Below are 21297 nucleotides of genomic sequence, written 5' to 3'. Positions count from 1 at the left end.
CATATTTTTAAAATATTTAAAAATTTTTGATCATTATATCATATATTATTATATATATTGGTTTTTATTAAAAATACTGAAAAATGAATCAATTTTTTGTTATTTTATAATTATTAATTAAATTATTATATATTGTGTATTATACAATGAAGGATCTTGCAGTTTTTAAATATGCTTTTAAATATGTTTAATGTACGTTTTCTCAAAAAATTATTAATTATTAATTATTATCAATTTTAAATTTAGAATTCGCATAGAAAAATCAATAATTAAATATATTTTTTTCTATTTTTTTTGTTTTCTCTATTTTTTATCTATTGTTTATAAGTTTGCAATAGTCTTTCTAAAATTAATCGAAATTATTGTAAAGTTAATAAAATATAATCGAATCAATATATGAAATATCACTCACCTGACGTAATTAGGGGCAGGTCCATTCGAAGGCTGCAAGAATTCAGCTTGTGGTTTGGTGGTTGATGCATTAGGAAAGGGTGATCTGAAGCCTGGCCCTCCAACAACCATTTTCCGCGCAACTGTATGTTTAATACTTTCCGCAATGCTTTGTTTCGTTATATCCGTATGATTCATTTCAATACGATCCATGTTTCTCATATCAATGTTCTGCGGTCTCGAGACTTCATGTATTTTAGAGGATTCGTGCATCATTAATGGCAACTTTTCAAAATTAACTCTCGATTCTTGAGATTGGGCATGGTGTCTGTTATCCGACAATAAAATCATATCTCTGCTCGGAGGTCTGTTATCTATGTTGACTGGTCTGGCAGTCTCCATGTTATTCGAGGAAGGCATATCTTGGCTCAAACGTATGTCGTGATTCAATTTCGAATTGACAGGACTCGTTAAACCGATATTTTCCGCGGTATGTTTCGATGTATGCTTGATTCTGGAATCTATCACTGCCTGCATTTGCATCTTGGTGGAATCTGTATAAGTCGTTGCTGGAATACTTTCCATTAATTCAATGCTTCTCGATTTCGGAGAGTTTTGTTGCGGATAAATATCCCTCTCCTTCACTTGTTTCTTAATGTTCCCCACCCGATACTGTTGTTTAATCTTGCTATCCATAACATGCCTTTCAGTGAGATACGCTTGCAACATGTGTCCCTCGGCATCCGGTTTCCACTCTCTCCCCTGTATCGGCAGTCTTTCCATAGTTTGAACGATCGTTTGTAACAAGACCGGTTCCGAAACGGGAGTTAAAATGTCTGCTGGTCTGGCTCTTTGCGGTATGGAAGAGGGCAATGTTTGCAAGGCTGGCTTCGTTGTCAGATCTATGGGCTGCGGCAAACTATTTGCTGAATCGATATCGACGATCTCGTTCACTTCGACATCAGGGCATTCTTCTTTCTTCGATGATTGGATTACGCTCGTCCTCGAGTCTTCGGGCCCGATTCGACTCGAAAAATAGTAGCGTTGGGACAATTCGTTTCGAACGAGAGTGGTTTTTTGCATAGTGACAGATTGGCTAGTCAGACAAGTATTGTTGCTTATCGTGGTGGATACGCTTGCGAATGTGGAAGTTGTCGGGAAGGTGAGAGTGTAAGGATAAGTCGTAGGTCGTCCAAATGGTAATAATCCTGGATATCTATTCGTATTACGTTGCGACAGACTTAGCAAACTCTGTGCAGCTTCTTGCTCCTCGCTCCTCGATTCCTCGCTCTCCTCTCCTTCGCTCTCTTCCTCTTCCTCCGAGGACTCCTCGATATTGCCACCTGCTGCTAACCGGGCTATAGCGTCTTTATCGATGTTTTCATCGCAGACTGCTGTAGGTACTGGGACAACGCCTAATTCCACGCATTTTTTGTAATGAGCTTTCGACTTCATATGCTTCGTGAGATTGCCTTTGGTTTTAAAGCTGTTCGTGAAAAAAGAGAAGAAATATTTGTAAGATATGTGAACTATAGATATTATACTATACATGGATTGATTGAAAAGTAATATTGCATTCCATTCGAAAAAATGAAAGAATGTACAGAAGAACAGATTTTATTAGCATTCATGAATGTCATTTCGATAGATATCCATGAAATTTTGTGGATGTCATAGACAGGGACATATATAAACATAAAAAATCGTAACTTTGAAATTCATACATTTTTAAAAAGATACAGATTCTAATTATTAATGAAATTTATATAGAAGATATCTTATAATTATATATACTTTGTTATAATTAAATATTTCACGAAGAATTAAACAAAGAAATAAAGACATCACAAAATTTGATCAAAAGGTTTTAAGGATATATAAGTAAAAGATTTAAGTAATTATATTACTATAATAGGAAAGATTTCAAAATCAATTTTTTTTTTAAAAGAATCATCACTTTGAATATATTAATCAATTTATCTATATATTCTTCATAAAGAAATATCAATTTGTTTTTGCTTTTATATATATAATCCAATCATTATGCTAGTGACACATAATTTGATTTTATTAATTTTTTAGAAATGTTATTAATTTGAAAGAATTTATTTTGTAAATAAAAAATTGAGTTATTTACAAAAAAAATATCCTTTGATCTTGATGATTTTTTAATATATTATCAAGGTCATCAAGCTGAGTTATGAAAATTTTATTTGTTCATTAAAAAGTTATTAATAAAAACTTTTCTTCGAAACAGTTTAAATTAATTTTTTAAATTAGATTTTAGATTAGGTCACACTTTACTCACAGTTTTAATCAAGTTTATTGTTATAGATAATTGATGACCAGTCGTCTAAAATTAAGAAAAATATTCTAATTTCAATATAAATAATTAAATTGTCTAACAATTAAATGAAGTTTTATTTGAAATGAAATTAAACTCAAAATTAACATAAATGATGATGTTAGATAAAAATTTATTTAAAACCTGACTTGTGATTTTGGATTAGATTAAATAAATTAATAACTAATTAAAATTTTCACTCAATGTAATTTCTTAACAATTAAAAAATCATCGAAATATTTATCTTTTTATAAATATTTTTCAAAAATTATTTATACAATATAATACAATAAATAATTCCTTTTGAATCAACTATTTTTCTTAAAACATTTTTTTGATAACTTTAATATTTCGTATAACTTAAATGCTAAATTTAGCATTAGCACAAGCATTTAGTAATACAATTTATTATATATGAAATATCTGTATCTTTCGAATGTACGAATTATCGAAATTGAGATTTCATATTTCATTTTCACTCTCTGTTATCATGAAAATCATTATGTTTCGATTAATTACTAATGTTATTATTATACTATTATTATTTATGTATTATAATTATATAAAAATTCATCTTATATATGTTATTCGTTTTAGATTAATTGAAAAAATTGTTAAAGAAATGCAATGTATTTTGATTACTTTTATTTTAAAACAAAAGTCAGAATAACGAATATCAATGGATCAAAATGAACCTGTGTCATGCGAAAGTTGAACATCTTATATTTGCTATTTTTAACATTTCACTAATATTCTCTTTGATTTATCTCTAAAAATGAATAATATATATATTTGCTTTTTCTCATTGGAAATATTCTTATTTTATATAATTATGAAAATATATTAAAGTTTATTTGATTATATAAAAAGAATTTGTTCTTCAGAAGTTTCAAGATTCGAAAACATTAATTTAGATGAATATCGTTGATTTAAATAAATTTTTTGATTTTTATAATATTTGTATTTTTCGAAATTTTAAAATCAATTTTTATTTTTTATAATAGATTTTTTTAGATAAAAATAAACATTTTTTTTTATAATAAAAATCGCAAATAATATTAAAATAATTATAATGAATTAAAATATTATTAAATGAATTTTCTGCAATATGTCTTTATATATATAACTTTATACATGTAAATATTTGATAAAATTACTAAAAAATGGCAAATACATAAAAGATTATCGCTTGACAAATATCTTTTGTTTTTTTACTTATCAACCGATATAATTATATGTGATATTTTGTATTTCAATACATATACATTATAGTATTTGTATTATCTATTTTCACATAAAATTTTATACTGAATTTTCATAGTTTTGAAACACGTAAAGTTATAATTATAATAAAAATAAAAAATATTTATAAGATGATAATTCTTTTTTACATTTTTGTACATCTTATATGTCTCGTTTTATGTAATATTTCAAAATATACAATATATATATATTTATAACTATATATATTTTAAAAATTACATATTTCATAAAATAAAAAAAAAAAATAAAAATATTTTCTTTAATTTAATTCAAAACTAACATTTTTAAAATATTCCATAGATAATTTAGGCTTAATAAACGAAATTATAATGTAAAAAATAAGTTTGTTAGAAGTTTGTTATCAGAACTATATATAAATAGATTTTTCTCGAAGAATCATTCTAAAAAATATACATATATAGGAAAAAATTGCTGGATCAATTTAACTTAAATTTTATATAGCTGTACATAAATTTGAATTTAAAATTTCAAAATAAAAAAAATTTTCTTTTAGAAATATATTTGCTAATATTTTATAAAAAATATTTATTTTTAAAATAATAGAATTATAGAAATAATTAATACTGAAATTAGATTTTTTTTATTAGAACATTTTAAAAGAATGAAAATATAATTATTAAATATTTCATTGCATATCATAAAAAAAGTACATGATACATATCATATTTGATTATAAAAAGAATATATAATTACAAAAAATGTAATTTAAAATATTAAAATATTTAAAAATCAAAAAAATTTGAGCATTATTAAATATAATTTATATTAATATTATTATCATACATATGTAAAATAAAAAAAAATTTTAACTGTTCAATATATTAAAGTATATATAAATGTAATTAAAAAGAGATAAAAAAGAAAAATTTAAAAAAAATGACTTACCTAAAAGCACAATGTTTACACGTGTATGGCCTTACGTCCGTATGTGTTCTGATATGTTTCTTTAACATGGATGGTTTTTTACAACGTATGCCACATTCTTCACAAACATAGCGACCTCGACCTTACATAATAAAATAAGTTAAAACTTTTAACCATGAGGAATAATGATATGTTATTTGAAAAAAAAAATTACTTATAAAATATACATATAAATGCATATCGCAGTAGGAACACACATAAATGCAAATATCAGTCGTTGGTATTTTGAATATGGCAATAAATATTAAATATTATATATGGTAAAATATAATAATAATATTTCGTTCAATTTTCTCGTTCAAACTGTAATAAAATATAATATTAATATTTTAATGTTTTTATTAATATTTTAATTTATAATATTTTTGATATTTGCATAAATTATTTAAATATTTTATGGTCCAATATTTTTTCAATATTTTTCAATATTATATTTGATTTAAGATTTATTGCAGATATAGTATACGTAAAATATTTATATTGTTATTTTAAATTAAAAATATAAAAGAAGAAACTATTTCGATTTATCCCAATTTCAGATCGAGACATTGAATAAGAAATGAAAATTTTTAAAAATGAAAAGATAAATATAGATATTTTTTGGAATTAATCATTGTTTTCAAATATTTAATTAATAAGTATTTAAAAATAAATAATTAAATAAAAAAATATCAAATATTAATTATAATCAAAAAAAAAAGTCAAGAACTATGATAAGTGTATTTATTTTATTTGTATAATTACTTATTATATAATTAATATATATAATTATTATATATAATTGAATTTTGATGTTTATAAACATATACTAACAAATATTAATATTAATTTTGACCATTCTTTAAAATATGAAACAGATTACTTGATTTAAATAATATTACAATCTTGATAATCATTATTTTTGTGATGTTTTCAATTTTTATTTTAAATTAAATTGTGGATGTTTAGTCATGCATATAATCTTTTAATTATAATTTATATAATTAATCATTTAATTATAAAAATCTTTTTAATTAAATATAAATTAATATAAATTATTAATATTTTTAATCTCAGCAATATTAAAAAAATGTTTCTACTTTCAAATTTATATTTAGTTTTTATGACATTTAAATTAAATAATTAAATAATAAATAAAATTAAATAATATTTAAATTCAATTCATATCAGTGTCATATTATTTAAATCTTAAAATATTTAAATCTAAAATATATAATAATATCAATAAAATTAAAAAAATAATTAGATTTGCTAATATTTAAATAATTATAAACAAATAGAAAAAAAAAGAAAAGTGAATTTATTAAAGGCCATAAAAATAGTTAAAAAGACAAAGATATTAAGACATAAAGTCAGTTTATTTTATTATTAATATTATATTTCATTCTTCAATAAAAAATGGAAAAATGCTCAAGATGCAATATCCTTGAAAACTATATAGATTTGATAAAGTGTTCATTTATTAGTAAATAAAAATATAACGTTACGTACTAAAAATTTATTATACTATCAGTTTCATCTTCGATAACTGTATTTGCAATAATTATTAAAATTATTATTTGAATAAAAAATATAAGCACATTATTACATGTTAACTCATAGACAAGTGCAAAAAGTATTATTTCGATTCCCTTACCTCTACCTCTAACGTACGTATAATCTTCATTGCTTTCGAAGCCCCCATCGAATATCTTCACTCTCTTCGCTTTATCTTGCATATCACTGTCCGAACTAGTCGGCGTGGTCGGCCTATGCGAGGAATGTGTCAAAATATCCTCCTGTTTTTTCCACGCAGTTGTATAATTAAGCGGTCTGTGCCTCGAATCGTAATGCGCCATATCAACATCAGGTGGCGCTTCTTTGCATATCTCCCAATTCGAGTACATAGATAAACCGTGTTGTTGCGTGACATACATCGGCTGGGGTCTGTTCAGAGTGCAATAAAACACCCTAGTCGAACATTTCAGGCCAAGATATGTATAAGCGTGCCCGTTCAAGTAAAGCTGCCCGTAGGATTTCTTCGGCCGCGGGGTTTCCGGGCTTATGAGCGGAAGCGTATTCGCCGTTGGAGTGATACCGTGATGCTTCTTAGGCGTGAACGTACCAGGTTTCAACGGTAACGAAGTTGGTCTCAAAAATTTGTTCGGTTTTGTTTCTTCCTTAAGCGGCACGTCACCATTTTTTGTCAACTTCGCTTCAACTTTGTCCGTTTTCGCGATTAAATCTACGGAAGGTATACTCGGCATATTCGGAGTTGATATGTTTGGTATGATCGGCGCCAACATTTTCGGCATGTTGGGCAAAGATATGGAGGAACTCGGGATGCTGGCCGGCGTGCCCGGTGGTTTGTACACCATCGTGCCACCCGAATGGAGACCAGATCTGACCACGATCGAAGCAGTCTCCGAAGTGACGCATTTACTGTTTACGGCTTGCTCATTTGTTGGAGAATTAGTTTGACGTGGCTCGATCCTCATCGTTTTGGTCTCGCCAGTGTTGTCCAGTATTCTCACCTCACCCCCAAACATCTGTAACGAGTTTGGCCGTGGATATTTGCTCAGCTCCTCGAGAGATCGCAATGTAGTTGGTACGGATTCCGGCCTCTGTTTCTTCACAGGTGGCACGTACGTGTCGACTAGTCTTGTATTACCCAGAAGGGGACCAGGAGAAGGAAGAGGTTGCAAGTTGTAATAATCGGAAGACTTTGAATCGAAATCGGATTCCCCTTTCTCGATCTCCAGTTGATACTCTCTTCGGGGACTCGCACTACCGTTCCAATAGTACCTGTGATGAACGTCGAGAACATCGATACCCGAATAAGGGATGTCGCAAGAGGGGCAAAAATAATTTTCGTTCTCCGCTGTTCTCTCTTGACACGAGTTTTGATTTTTCAGCAGGAGATCCTTAATTATGGAATTGCCCTCCGAATCATTCGGACAATCCTTGCTTTCCTGAACGAAGCTCTCGCTATAGCATCGTTTCCTCGAAGATTCCTTTGCGGAGGAGAGATTCAATGGTTGATCGACAGATTGTTTTGTCTCCACGAGACTCTGCTGTCTTTGAACCAGTTTGTGTAATCGCGGATCCACTGCGACGACGATCGTCTGATTATCCGTGATAATTTTATCGATGTGTTCCTGGACTTGTTCCGGATTCGGTTTCGGCATGGTTATAGCTATCGTCGAGGAAGAACTGTTCGTGGAAGAAGTGGAGGAGAGGGAAGACGTTTCGATATCGTTATTGGCACACTGAAGGGCCGTGTGAAATTTTGGCTTGTAAATTTTTCCGGTTTTAATTGTTTTCACATTAGTCACGGTCATCGTAGGTGTCGATGACGGAGGAGGAGGTGGTGTGCCAGTACCGTTGCTCGCGCTATCGGACAAACTTATATCCGAATCCTCCGATACCTAAGAAAATAATGGTATATTTTTTTTATGCAGAAATTTTATTTTAATGAATATATTTATTTATATTAGATTATTTGGAAATTAATTAGATGTTTTCTGATGATATAACATTTAAGTATAAGATACTTCACAAAGTTCAAGATACATATTGTTGTAACTGAACGTTTCAAGGACAAAAGCGAGTTATGCTATGATAGTAGCGTTAATAGAGATGATGATAGAAATATTAAAGTTTTTAAAAATAATATTTCCATAAAAATAATAATTAGAATTATGAAATTTATGAAATTTATGAAAATTATGAAAATGGTGCAATTGGATAAATGTTTTATTTTATTTTCTGTATATTTAAATATAAAAATTGGACTAAAAAAAAAAGTTTTATAAAAATTTTTTATATTGCATGCATAATGAATGTGCATTTATTTTAGACATATTTTATATATATTATCTATTATATAATACTCTACATATAATTATATTGAAAGGAATTTATATTATAAAATTTTTGATATATCTATTTTTATATTTTTAATATACCTATCTTGGATTTTTCCTCATATTTGCCGATACAATAAATTTTATCAAATTTATCAAAAATTTATGAATAAAACGAAAATTGTTTCTTTTGGAACAATGAACGAAATGATATTTAATATAATTTTTGATATAAAATATATAAAACATTTCTATTATGTCATTATATAATAAATAATAATATCAATTATATACATATATAATATATATTGTCTTTCAATTATATTTGAACATTTTAATTTGTCTCAGTACTATTATAATAAAGAAAAATGAATTAAAAAAAAAATTGTTATTTTTAAGAGGAATATAATATTTTTATAAAATTATAACTATGTTTTTGGAAATAATTCTTTTCTTAAAATTTAACAAGTCAAGTAATCAAGTCTCATAAACAAAATTCTCATCTTGGAAGCCTAGTTATATGATATATTTCTTAATGTAGCAGTGACAATGAAAAAAATTATTGTCATCTACAATAATAATAAAAAGAATGTCTATTCATATTATGTTTATAACTTTGCTCGTAAGTAACAAAATAGAATTAATTAGAAGATTAATATTCCTCGAATACTTAAAAAAATGCGATATGAGATCGTTATGTGAAATCGAAAATTAATTAGTACCTTGCTGGCATCACCACCTTCCATCTTGAGGGCGTGAGCGCGGGATCTACAGTGCTTGTAAAGATTCGATTTAGTCTTGAACGCGAATCCGCAAGGCACACAAGGGTACGGCCTTTCATTTGTGTGAGCTCTGATGTGTTTTTGCAGAACACTAGGTTTCGCGCACGATAGTCTGCAATAAGGACACACATAGCCATTTTTTCTCGATTCGGTCGGTTCTCCATCCACTGGTTCTGGGGAGATCTCGATCTTGATCGAGTCTTTCGGCGATTCTCTAGAATCTTTCTCCAAGTCCTTTCTCTTGGCTGGCTCTGGAGAACCGTTGTTGACCACAGCGTCCTTCTTTGGCTCCACCCTCGATGTAACCTCAGTCGTCGCGATTTTTTTGAACTTCTTGTGCAGGTACTTTGGCTCGCCATCGTTATTGTTGTTATTGTTATTATTATTATTGTTGTTGTTGTTGTTATTGTTGTTATTTGCCAACTGTGGGTCTGTCATCGCCACAGTGTGAGTCTCTGGAAAAAGCAAATGATGCGTATTTAGTTAGAAAAACTGGTTTTTGCTTTTCTTGAGGTAAAAAATGCATTTTCGATTCATAAATGATTGTTAATTTTCATATCTTCTATTATGCACAAAGAATTCATGAAATTTTTGTTTCTCTGATATTAACAGTATTGCAATAATATTTTTCTATTAGACTGAGCAATTAATAGCGTTCTCTATTCAAGTTTTGTGATACTTTGTGTTAATATAATGATGATAATGATATGTTATGTATAAGATGTTTTGTAATCTTTTAAAAGAAGAATGAATCAAATTAAAAAAATATTTTGAAGATTATTGAGATAATAATATCATATATATTTTTAACATCTAACTAAAAATAAGTATGTATGTATGTTTTTCAAAAAACTATCATTGCATAAAAATTATAGAAATGAAATCATGAATACTATAATAATGGAAAATACTATCAACAGAATTTTATATAGAAAACAAACTTTTTTATCTATAGTAGTATAAATAAAGTTGAATTTTAAATTTGGAATTTTTCAACTTTTTTTTAATGTTTCTTTTTTTTTAGATTTTGACTTGCAAAATATTAAAATGAATTTTAATGAGCAAAATTCAGATATCCAAAAGTTATTTGCATACGAATTCGCGAATTTTTAAGAATTTTTAAATGTCATTATATTGAACTTTTGTTCAATTCATTTAGATAGAAACATTATGCTAAATTCAAATTATCTTTCAATCAAAAAATCAATATATAATTATTTATTATTTAAAATATTTAATTTCAAATTCAATTAATACAATACTAATATTAATATTACAATACTAATACTAATATTAATATTAATATACAATATTAATATTAAAAAATTATTGCAATATTGCAATATATAAGATCTTCGTTGTTTTATTTTTTTTTTTTTTGCATTTAGTTACTTGCGAATATTGAATTGCAAATATTTAATTTTCGTCACCACATGGTTCAATTTTATAATATAATAAAATTAAATTCTTTATCCAAAGAACAATTTGATTTTGGTGCACTAAGTAGATTAGTAGTTAAAAATTCAATATGACGATATAATTAACAAAAAATCGCTAAAAATTCACAATTTCATATAAATTATTTCTAACTACTGAATTCTGATGGCAATTACCACTGCCATTTTTATATTATTTTCACTTTATGTGAAAATATAAAAACACATAAGAAAGAAAATATAAACACACAAAAATTTTACTGTCTCAAATTAATATTCGATCTAAAAAATTTCGTACACTTATGTAAAAATCTTTGAAATTAAAAATAATAAGAAAATATTAAATATTATTAAAGAAATAATAATGTTCATATGGTAGAAGGAATAGAGGAAATGACAAAGAGAATTACGCGAATCACATGCAAACCGGAAACAAAGAAATATTGTACATTGGGAAGCGTGATTCACGAACAGATCCCAACTATTTTCCAATACTGCACTGCGAATCAACTAGATTGTTCCGAGAATCATTCTACCAGGAACATCATAATGAATCATATGTGTTGAATAGACTAATAGCTTACAAACGTGAAGAGTAGGAAATTCTAAGAAATATGTAAGAAAAAATTTGTTATGATATTCTGAAAACAGCAGTAAATTATTAATCCTTACTATATTGCATGTTTTTCACGATATTGAACGAAGTTTAATTTTTTTTTTTAAGTTTCATTTTTCAATAAAACATTCTTTACAAATGTTTAGAAAATATTTTTACATATAGAATTTTATTTATATTTTGTTATTCTATGAAAAATAAAATAATTTCATACGCAAAAATGAATATTTGTAAATAATTTTAAAAAATGAAAATGAAATAAAGAAGATAAATTATAACAATATAAAAATAATAATTCTTTTGGTGATGTAATTATAATTTATTAAATTGTTTTGTAAAATAGTGTAAAAAATAAATTTATTTTGTATAATTAAATTATTTTTAAATAACTTTATATTTCTATTAATATTCTCTTTCTCATTTTTTCTCTCTAAGATAGAAATAACAAATAATTTGCAATTTTAAATATTTAATGTACATATATATTTTGAATAATGAAACTAGTAGTTTTTTATAAAAATTATTCTCAATTTATATTTTTAATATATTTGATAACAAAATCAGAAATTTCTAAAGATATTTATTTAAATGAAAAATAAAATTAAAAAATAAATATATCTTATTTCGTATTCAAATGTATAAAATAATTTAAAATAAAATATATTATTTTTTCGTTCAAATAAATTATTGCGTAATTATTTCAAAATTATTATATCATAATATTATATAAACTAAGAAAAATGATATTTATGAATTTATATTATTATGATATTTATAATAATAATGAATCTCGAATACTTTATTTAAATATATAATATTTAAATCTGAAACATATATAAGTTATACCGATGTAGAAAAATAGGACGCATAAATAGTTATAATTTATTATTGGTCAGTGACGTATTCATTAAAATATGTCGCAAATATACAATGATGAAACAAACGATGAAACAAACAAGCGTATAACGTGGAAGCACGATAAGAATATTCATTCGATGCTTCATTGCTTATGAATATTTTTAATAGATGTATGATACTTTATGATTATTTTTTAATTCGAATTTATGTTAACAAATCTATTTTACGATAATATTATAGCAAAGAATAAAGCAAAAGTTTTTATTGAAATTTATTCAGTTTAATATTGAAATAAAAATATATAATTATTTTTTTTGCATTAGAAATAAGATTCATTAAATGATAATAATACATATTTAATTAATTCTAGCTAAATGTTATGAATAAAATCTGATAAAATTTTACTTAAAAAGATAAAGAAAAAGAAAATTGATATTTATATTAAAAATTCTGTCGATTTTATTATTTCATTACTTTATTATTTTATTGAGCTTCTTATTCGTTTTTCTTAAATATCTTACAATTCATCTATCAATTACAATTTACAAAATTTTCTCAATTTAAAATATTTTGAAAATTTTAATTATTTCTTTTCTGTTATCTATTTAAATTTTGTTAATTAATTCTGTTTGATTGGTTTATAAACTTATCATATAAGACAAGGAAAACAATAGATAAACAATGGAATATTTATATGTTTTTTTTCTTTATAATAAGTTTTAAAAAAAATTCAAGTTAAAATAATATTTTTTTTATCATAATTGGATTAGTTTTTATAATAATACTGTAATAATCTATATTGATTAATTTATTAAAAACTTTATGATTCCATTTAAAAGAAATAGTTGACATATATTCACTGTAAAAAAATTAATAATATTTAATAATATTTAACATGTATTATATTCTTTTCTAAAATATATAATTTTCACATGAAAATTTCATAAAATAAATAATTTATGAATTATTTGAAAATTGTTATATTATTTATCCTATATAAAGTTTTAATTATTAATATTAAAATCTGAATTATTTATTATTTTATCTGAAAATAATAATTAACAATAATAAAAAAATAATTTAAAAATTATTTATTTAATTTTTCGATTATCATATTTAAATAAAAAAAACTGAATTGAATTGGTTTATCATCTCAAATTGTTATATTTTATTTCAATTTGAAATGAAATTTACTCAAATTTATCCTGAATATTATCGATTGCTATCGAAATAAGTCTTAATTATTTCGAGTAAAAACAATACGCAAACGCATTTGACGCGTAATTATCAGTTCACTTAATATTCAAGACCTGAAAGGTCATTCATCATTAATTTATACATTTTGTTGCATTATAAAAATGGAAAAAGTCAAGTTCAACAATTCAGAATTTTGTTTATTCAAGAACTTTCCTTCATTGGAATTTCAATTCATAACTTATCGAAACTCGTTAAACCAGATTTTTATATGCCTTTAAATCTATTAAGAATTATTCAATTTTCAAACGACTATCATCTTATCGAATATTGCTAATATCTTATTATTAATACCTGTTATTTTAATTTTAATTAATATCCATATTAATTGATTGATATTCGATTATTAATTCTTTGCTTTTTTATTATTATTTCATAAAAATTTTATTATTTTTATTATTTATTATTTTTTAATTTTATTTTTTATTGTTATTTCATAAAATAGGTTATTTCATTAGTAATATTTAAAAAGTTAATTTCAATAAAAAAAGTCATAATACTTAATGTTTAATTTTAATTTATAATTTATTTTCCAAATATAATAGAACGTCATTTGAAGTGAAGAGACAAGATCGTTTGTTTGAATAAAGGAATTTTTTGATTTGGATTGATCGGATCACGATTTTTTTTTTATATTTTGAAGAAAATAATATATTTATTAACTAAATTTCATTATGCACAAAGTAAACGATCCCTTAATATATATTATTGATTATTATGAATTATCTGAAGTGATCGATTTATAGGACATATAGGAAATAGAGGAAGAAAGTAAAAATATAAATTTATATAATTTCCATCTTATTTTCTTAAAAATGCAATAATGAAGTGAATAGATTAATGAAATTTTTCTTTATAAAAATAAATGTATTTTTTATTGATAGTTAATTTAAATTTCCTAACATATTCAACTAAATTTCATTATATGTAAACAATTGTTATGAATAAGATATCATTTGTTAGAATATCATAAAGAATAAATTGTAAATATATTAAAAAATAACGGAAATTACAGAAAATTAAAAAAAAAATTTTCTTTATTATATTTTACTTAAGTTTAGATAGAAGAATATTGTTTTTTGATAGTTTAATAATATAATAATAATTACTTAAATAAATATATTCCATTTTATTCATTGATTTATACTTCTTCAACAATAGGAAATTTATTTTCTATGGTTTTTTTCATTTTTAAATTTCTATTTAACAAGTCTCTCCAATTAGTTTCAATTGTCTGAGTATTTGTATCATTTTCACAATTATTAATTCGAATTAGTAATAACAAACATAATTTAAAGTATATTTTTAATTTTAAATATCCTTATTCGTCAAAATATCTTTCTATTCATCATCTAATCTAATTTAATTCAAATTTGAAATTTCCATCCAAAACATATGTATCATTGGATTATTCTTTTCATGCAGAATATATAAAGATACATTATTTTAAGATTTATCACTTTATATAAAATTTTTTTTATATAAAAAATGAAGTCAACTAATTTATATTGAAATTGAGATAATGATATAAAACAAAATTTATTATATGTTAATAAACATTATATCTCTATTACATTTCTTTTTAATTGTTAAATTACACAAATTTTTATTAATATATAATTTTCAAACATACACTTTGTAAATAATTTTTCATTTTAGTTATTCTATTTTTTAATGCTAATAGTTATGGCTTTCTCAATGTTATATACTTTTACAAATTATATACTTTTACAAATCCATAATGCTCTTACCTCTTTTTAATTTTTGATTTCACTTCAATAGTTCACATGTTTTATATATTATGTGAACATTAATATCAATTAATTAAATTTTATTTTCATTGTTGTGATAAGGAAAATTGGTTATATTGTTGAATAGATATATACAAGTTTGAATATTTAAATTTTTGATTAGTAAAACATTTGATATTAAAATACTTAAATAATAAAGATTCTATTATAAATTCTTTCTTAAAAAAAATATTTTATCTTTGCCATTGTAATAAAATTATCTAATTAATTACATATTAAATTATAAATTAATTATAAATTAAAATAAAATTCAAATAATTTTATTGAACAAAATGATTAAAATAAAAAATGATGATTCGTTGATATAAAAGAATGTAGTATGATAATATGATATATTAATAACGATTTTTGATACTGCTTTTCTTATATATAATCCAATTTCGTTTTAACGAATGAAGTCTTTCTTAAATTTTATTAATGTTTACTTCAAGATTGTTATGTTCCAACATTTAATTAACATTTAAATTTAATATAAATTCCATTTGTATTATGATTTGATTTTATTTCAATAATTTACGCAATAATAAATTTTTCGCAATTGAAACTGCGGAAATTTTAAATTAAATTATTTATATGATGATGTAATAATTTGCATACAATATACATATATTAATTATGCATCAATTTATTATACATCATTTATTTTATCTATACGTCATTTTATTTGGGATTAGGTGAAATCCTATGTGCATTCTTTTTGCCTTGTCAAAAGATTTTTTCATATCTTTTTATTATTTGATAATTATTATTGCTTTGTGTTTTCACAGTTTCTAACGATACTATTATCAAATTATCTTACATTGAATCGCGATGTCATTCTTAAAATTAGAAGAACGCTGTTTTCCTCCAATATTGAATATTTAATATATATTCTGTATTCTATGAAAGTATTGTCTTTCTTTCTTTTTCTTTTTCAATATTAATTATAATTTAAAGTTTTTTTTTTTGATAAGATAACACAATTTGCTAAAATGATATAATACTTCGTTATACAATGTTGATTATAATATTCATAAATTCAAATCTATTTGGATTAATAAAAAACTATTTTAACGTACGTGTAATGTATAATATTAATAATTGTTGATGAAACATAATAGCTTATATTAATAAAAATTCAGAAACTATGTGAAAGATTATCATCTCTATACAATGTTTATTTTATCTAAATACAAATAAAATGTATTATAAGAAAGAAATGTTATGAAAAAAATATTCTTAAAAATTATTTGGTATAAAAAAATGCATTGTTGATTATTATACATTATTATAAGTAATATATTATTATTGATAATTTTTTTATAAATTGACATATCAGTGTGATATATTATTATGAAGATAAATTTTTTTTAAAAATAAATTTAATTTCTTAAAAAGAATAATATAATTTCTTTTATTTTCGAAAAAAAGAAAAAAGTACTAAGATATTAACTTATGTCAAAATTATTAATTTACAAGATATAACTTGAATTTCATAAAATTTACTATATGAAAGATAAAAAAAACAATAGAGTATCGTATGTTTTTTGTCTTTCTATAAGTTTTATGTGAATATGACTGAGAGATAGATATTAAATTGTTTGAAAATTACTTTAAAAGAAAAAAAAAATAAAAAATAAAAAAATTTTTCAATGTCATATATTGTATTTATTAAATATATTTATTAAATATTAAATATATAATTAAATATATTTATTAACCTCATTACTATTTTTCTATTATGAATAAACTATTTCGTTTATATTTGTATAATGTTAAATTTATAGTTATATGATCATTATATAATGATCATATATAGCCATTTAATTTATAGTTCATTGTATAAAAATTTATGTATATTCAATAAATAATATATTTAATTGCAACTATTTTAATAGTTTTTATTTTAATTATATTATATTAAATTATTTAATTATATTAAATTATATTATTAATGAATAAATATACATTCCGAGTAATAATTTTTCATATATCGAAGTTTATAAAATATTAATTCGATTTTTTTTTATATTAAAAAAAATATTAAAATTATAAATCTAATCAATAATATAAAATGTAATGATTTTATTCGATTGTATAATTAAGTATAATGAAAATATAAAAATTTTTTTATTATAAGAAAATCTTAGAAATTAATCATTTCAATAAATAATTGTAAGTTTATTTCCGTCCTTGTTTTCTTTTTTAAATAAATTTTTTTATATATCTCAAATTTTTCAGATTAAATAATAAAAATAAATTTAAATTTCTATAATTTTTATTTTGAAAATATTTTAATTTTTCTAAAAAGATTAAATGGATAGATGAAGTTTCTTCTGAAACAAATAAAATGAAACAAATAATCGATATTTAATTTAAGTTTTTATAATTTTCAATTTGTCTTTTTAAAAAGAGAAATACTAATGAATTAATATAATTCTCTTGATAAAAATAATATTCAAACAATATGGGTAATGTTTTAATATTTATTTGAAATCTTTAAATTGATTATTTACATAAAAATTTATCATTCGATTTATATTATGTTTCGACGTATGATATATATACAAAAAATAATATACAAATAAATATACAAAAAAATACCATCCTCATCCAAAAATCTGGATGATTTTTAACATATGAATTTATTATATTATTTCTGAATAATTTTTAACATATTAAAATCATTACATTGAATACTATTATGAAGTGTTTATTAAAAGTAGTCGTTGTTTATTAAAATACTATTAACCTAATCTAATTTAATATAAACTAAAAAATTTTTTGTTTCAATTAATTAATTCTAAGTTTAATTTTAATTCAAATTAAAATTAAGTAAAAACTCATTTTATTCTTAACCAATTTAATGGTTTACATTAGGCTTGCGACCAACCGATCATCAAAATTATTTGTAGCAATAATCTGTTTCGAAGAAAAATTTTTGAATATATTCATTTTTAAATAAATTTTGTAACTTTTTTGGAATTTAAAAATCAAACATTTTAGAAACATTTGATCATAATTACACAGAATTAATTACAAAGAATCAATTATAATCAATTGTTAATACTTATATATATTATTTCTGTTATTTTAATTAATAATATAAAAAAAAAAATAAAAATATAAAAATTATAAATATAATAAATTTTTTAGGAGAATTTGTTATTTATTTATTTTAAATTGCATTTCAAGAATTTTAAAAATATCTTTATACAAAATTATTTATTTATTTGTTTTATACGAAATTGGTTAATCTTACAAAGTTTGCAATATTATTCTGATCAAAATAAATATATTCATTTTTTACTTATATAGAAATATATTCATTTTTAATTTAAATCGATTAACAAATACTTATATATTAATTTTTTATATTATGAAGAAGTTATTGTATAATAAAACATCGTATATGTTAGAATTGAAAGAAATAAAATATAATCAATTATTAATATGATAATTTTGTAGACAATATGACTCACAAAAAAGTTTACAAATTTCGAAATAATTAAAAAAATAAAACAAAATTTGATCTTTATCATTTTGTTTAGGAATTATTTAATCATATTTTTTAATGATAATGATTTTATGAAAAATTAAGTCGTAAAAAAATCTTTGTGAATTGTTATACAAATATAAATTATTAGACTCTATCAAATATTAGTTTATTACAAGATACTAAAATTTGATATTCGATGAATATTAATTTTAATCATCTATGAAATAATAGAATATTTTTAATTATGTTTTATACAAAATTAATATATTTACAATTAATATTTCATGAAATAAGTTATTTATTTTGTTATTCATTAATTATTTACTATAAATATTTTACAATTTTTTATTAATATTATTATAAGTTTACTATGATTATATATTATTCAATATTCATTCTTAATATTTTAGAGATAAATTTTCGATTAAGGAATAATTAATATTTGAAGAAATAATATTTTTATTTTTATTTTAAATATTTGCTTTGTTTTAAATTATTTTTAATTATTCAAATGAAAAATATAATTGAAATACATTATCAAATAATAATTAATTTTATTTGAAATAGTTAATTATTCGCCTTGCCTCAAAGTTTTTTAATTATTTAATTATTTAAATAAATATAAATTTAATGATCGAATTGAAATATATTATTTTTATATAAATAATAATTAACATAACTTAAAATATTTATTTCGAAATTATTATTTGAAATTTTCTCCCAAATACAAGTGATCTATATAAAATCTCTTTTCTATGTTTTTGCTTAAAATTGCATAAATTTCTGACTAAATAATGTAAACAATTATCTTTGATAAAAATAAATATATTTTTTATATACGTGTGTTAATAATAGTTAATAACTACTATATATATATATGTATATACTATATTTGTATGGATCCGAAATAAGAATCTGAAATAACCTGAAAGAATTCGAAAGAACCCGAAAAGATCGGATGGAATGCGAAGAAAAAAATTTCATTTCTATTTCTGCATGTTTCTATCATGAATTGAGACATTACGACCTGTGAGACTTACCTTCGACGACTTCATTTTCCACGGTACTGATCATTGAAATGCCCGATAATTTTGGAACACGCTATTTATACATGGCAACGGACGATACTGGGAACTCGAGAAGAGAATAAGAGAGACTGGGCAAAAGACGAGCCAACCTGCTTCGTCGCCGGAAGCATTTCGCGGAGAACTCGTTGCGATGCAAACCTCTTACGTCCTCCATCTATTTTCCATCGAATAATCATCCCTTTATTTTCCACGAGAAGAAAATGCGCTTTGATACGAGTATATTTCCAATCATTTTACTATTATCATATACATATATTGTTGCATATATGGTTTCACAAATGTGAGAAATTTAGAATTTAAAAAGCTAGGGAAAACAAATTTTTGTAAAAGCAGATAAATTAAAAATTTTAATAAAAGATAAATACTTATATTTCTTCGAATGATACAAAATTTGGCAAATCAAATTTTCTTTCGAATAATAGTTACATGTGAATATATAGCAAATTTCAAATATATATATTATAATATATTGTTTTTAATATTAATTCATCGAATATTATTTTGAAATGCGTATATCATTGAAATATAAAAATAATATTATTGAATAATAATATTTCGAATAAATAGTTTTAATATTATTACAATATGTTGATATCGTATTTTTATATATATAAGAAAAATACTTAGAAAATAATTAATTGTTAATTAATATTTAAATTATGCAAATTAATAAAATAGCAAAATATATGAATAAAATTGAAATATATGATAAAAATTTTAGATAATAATTTTTATGACGGAAAATGATAAGAAAAAATAACAAAGAAAAAACATAAAACAGGAAAATGTTCACCTTCAATTGATAAGAAACAAGGAATGTCACTTTTTATTTCCGATTAATGTAAATTTGCAATAAAATAATAGAGTTATATGTATTGTACAATGAATATGGAATAAAGTAAATATTTGAATATTAATTAGATAATCAAAAAATGGGTTTGATAAATGAATATTTCTTATTTTTTTCCACATAAAATGTCATTTTATATTATTATTAATTTTTATGTTTCTTTTTATTTAATGTACATATATATTTCTATGTTATGAATATATTTTTTATTGGTGAATTAAAGTGCTTTATTTGTGCAATAAAATTTTTTTTCCCACATAAAATAAAAGAGAATTATTTAATTTAATAAGTTTATTTTTATGATAATAGATTTAGCAAATTATTAGAAGTAAAATTT

The 21297-nt window shown here is 22.6% G+C and overlaps 1 protein-coding gene across 1 annotated transcript in view; it reads right to left on the bottom strand.

Annotated features, from left to right (window-relative positions):
* Nucleotides 1-21297, bottom strand: part of LOC552030 — a 57906-nt gene that overhangs the window by 3056 nt on the left and 33553 nt on the right. The window contains exons 2-5 of the mRNA XM_006572115.3: nt 9510-10024; nt 6579-8349; nt 4904-5024; nt 413-1876 (exon numbers count right to left, since the gene is read on the bottom strand). Of these exons, the coding sequence (XP_006572178.1) occupies nt 413-1876; nt 4904-5024; nt 6579-8349; nt 9510-10024 (3871 nt within the window). The remainder of the gene's footprint in view (nt 1-412; nt 1877-4903; nt 5025-6578; nt 8350-9509; nt 10025-21297) is intronic.

This window comes from Apis mellifera, linkage group LG13 (genome assembly GCF_003254395.2).
Source record: "Apis mellifera strain DH4 linkage group LG13, Amel_HAv3.1, whole genome shotgun sequence".
Lineage (NCBI taxonomy): Eukaryota > Metazoa > Arthropoda > Insecta > Hymenoptera > Apidae > Apis > Apis mellifera.
Note: the sequence above shows the minus strand (reverse complement) of the source record. Positions and strands in the feature narration are given on the sequence as shown.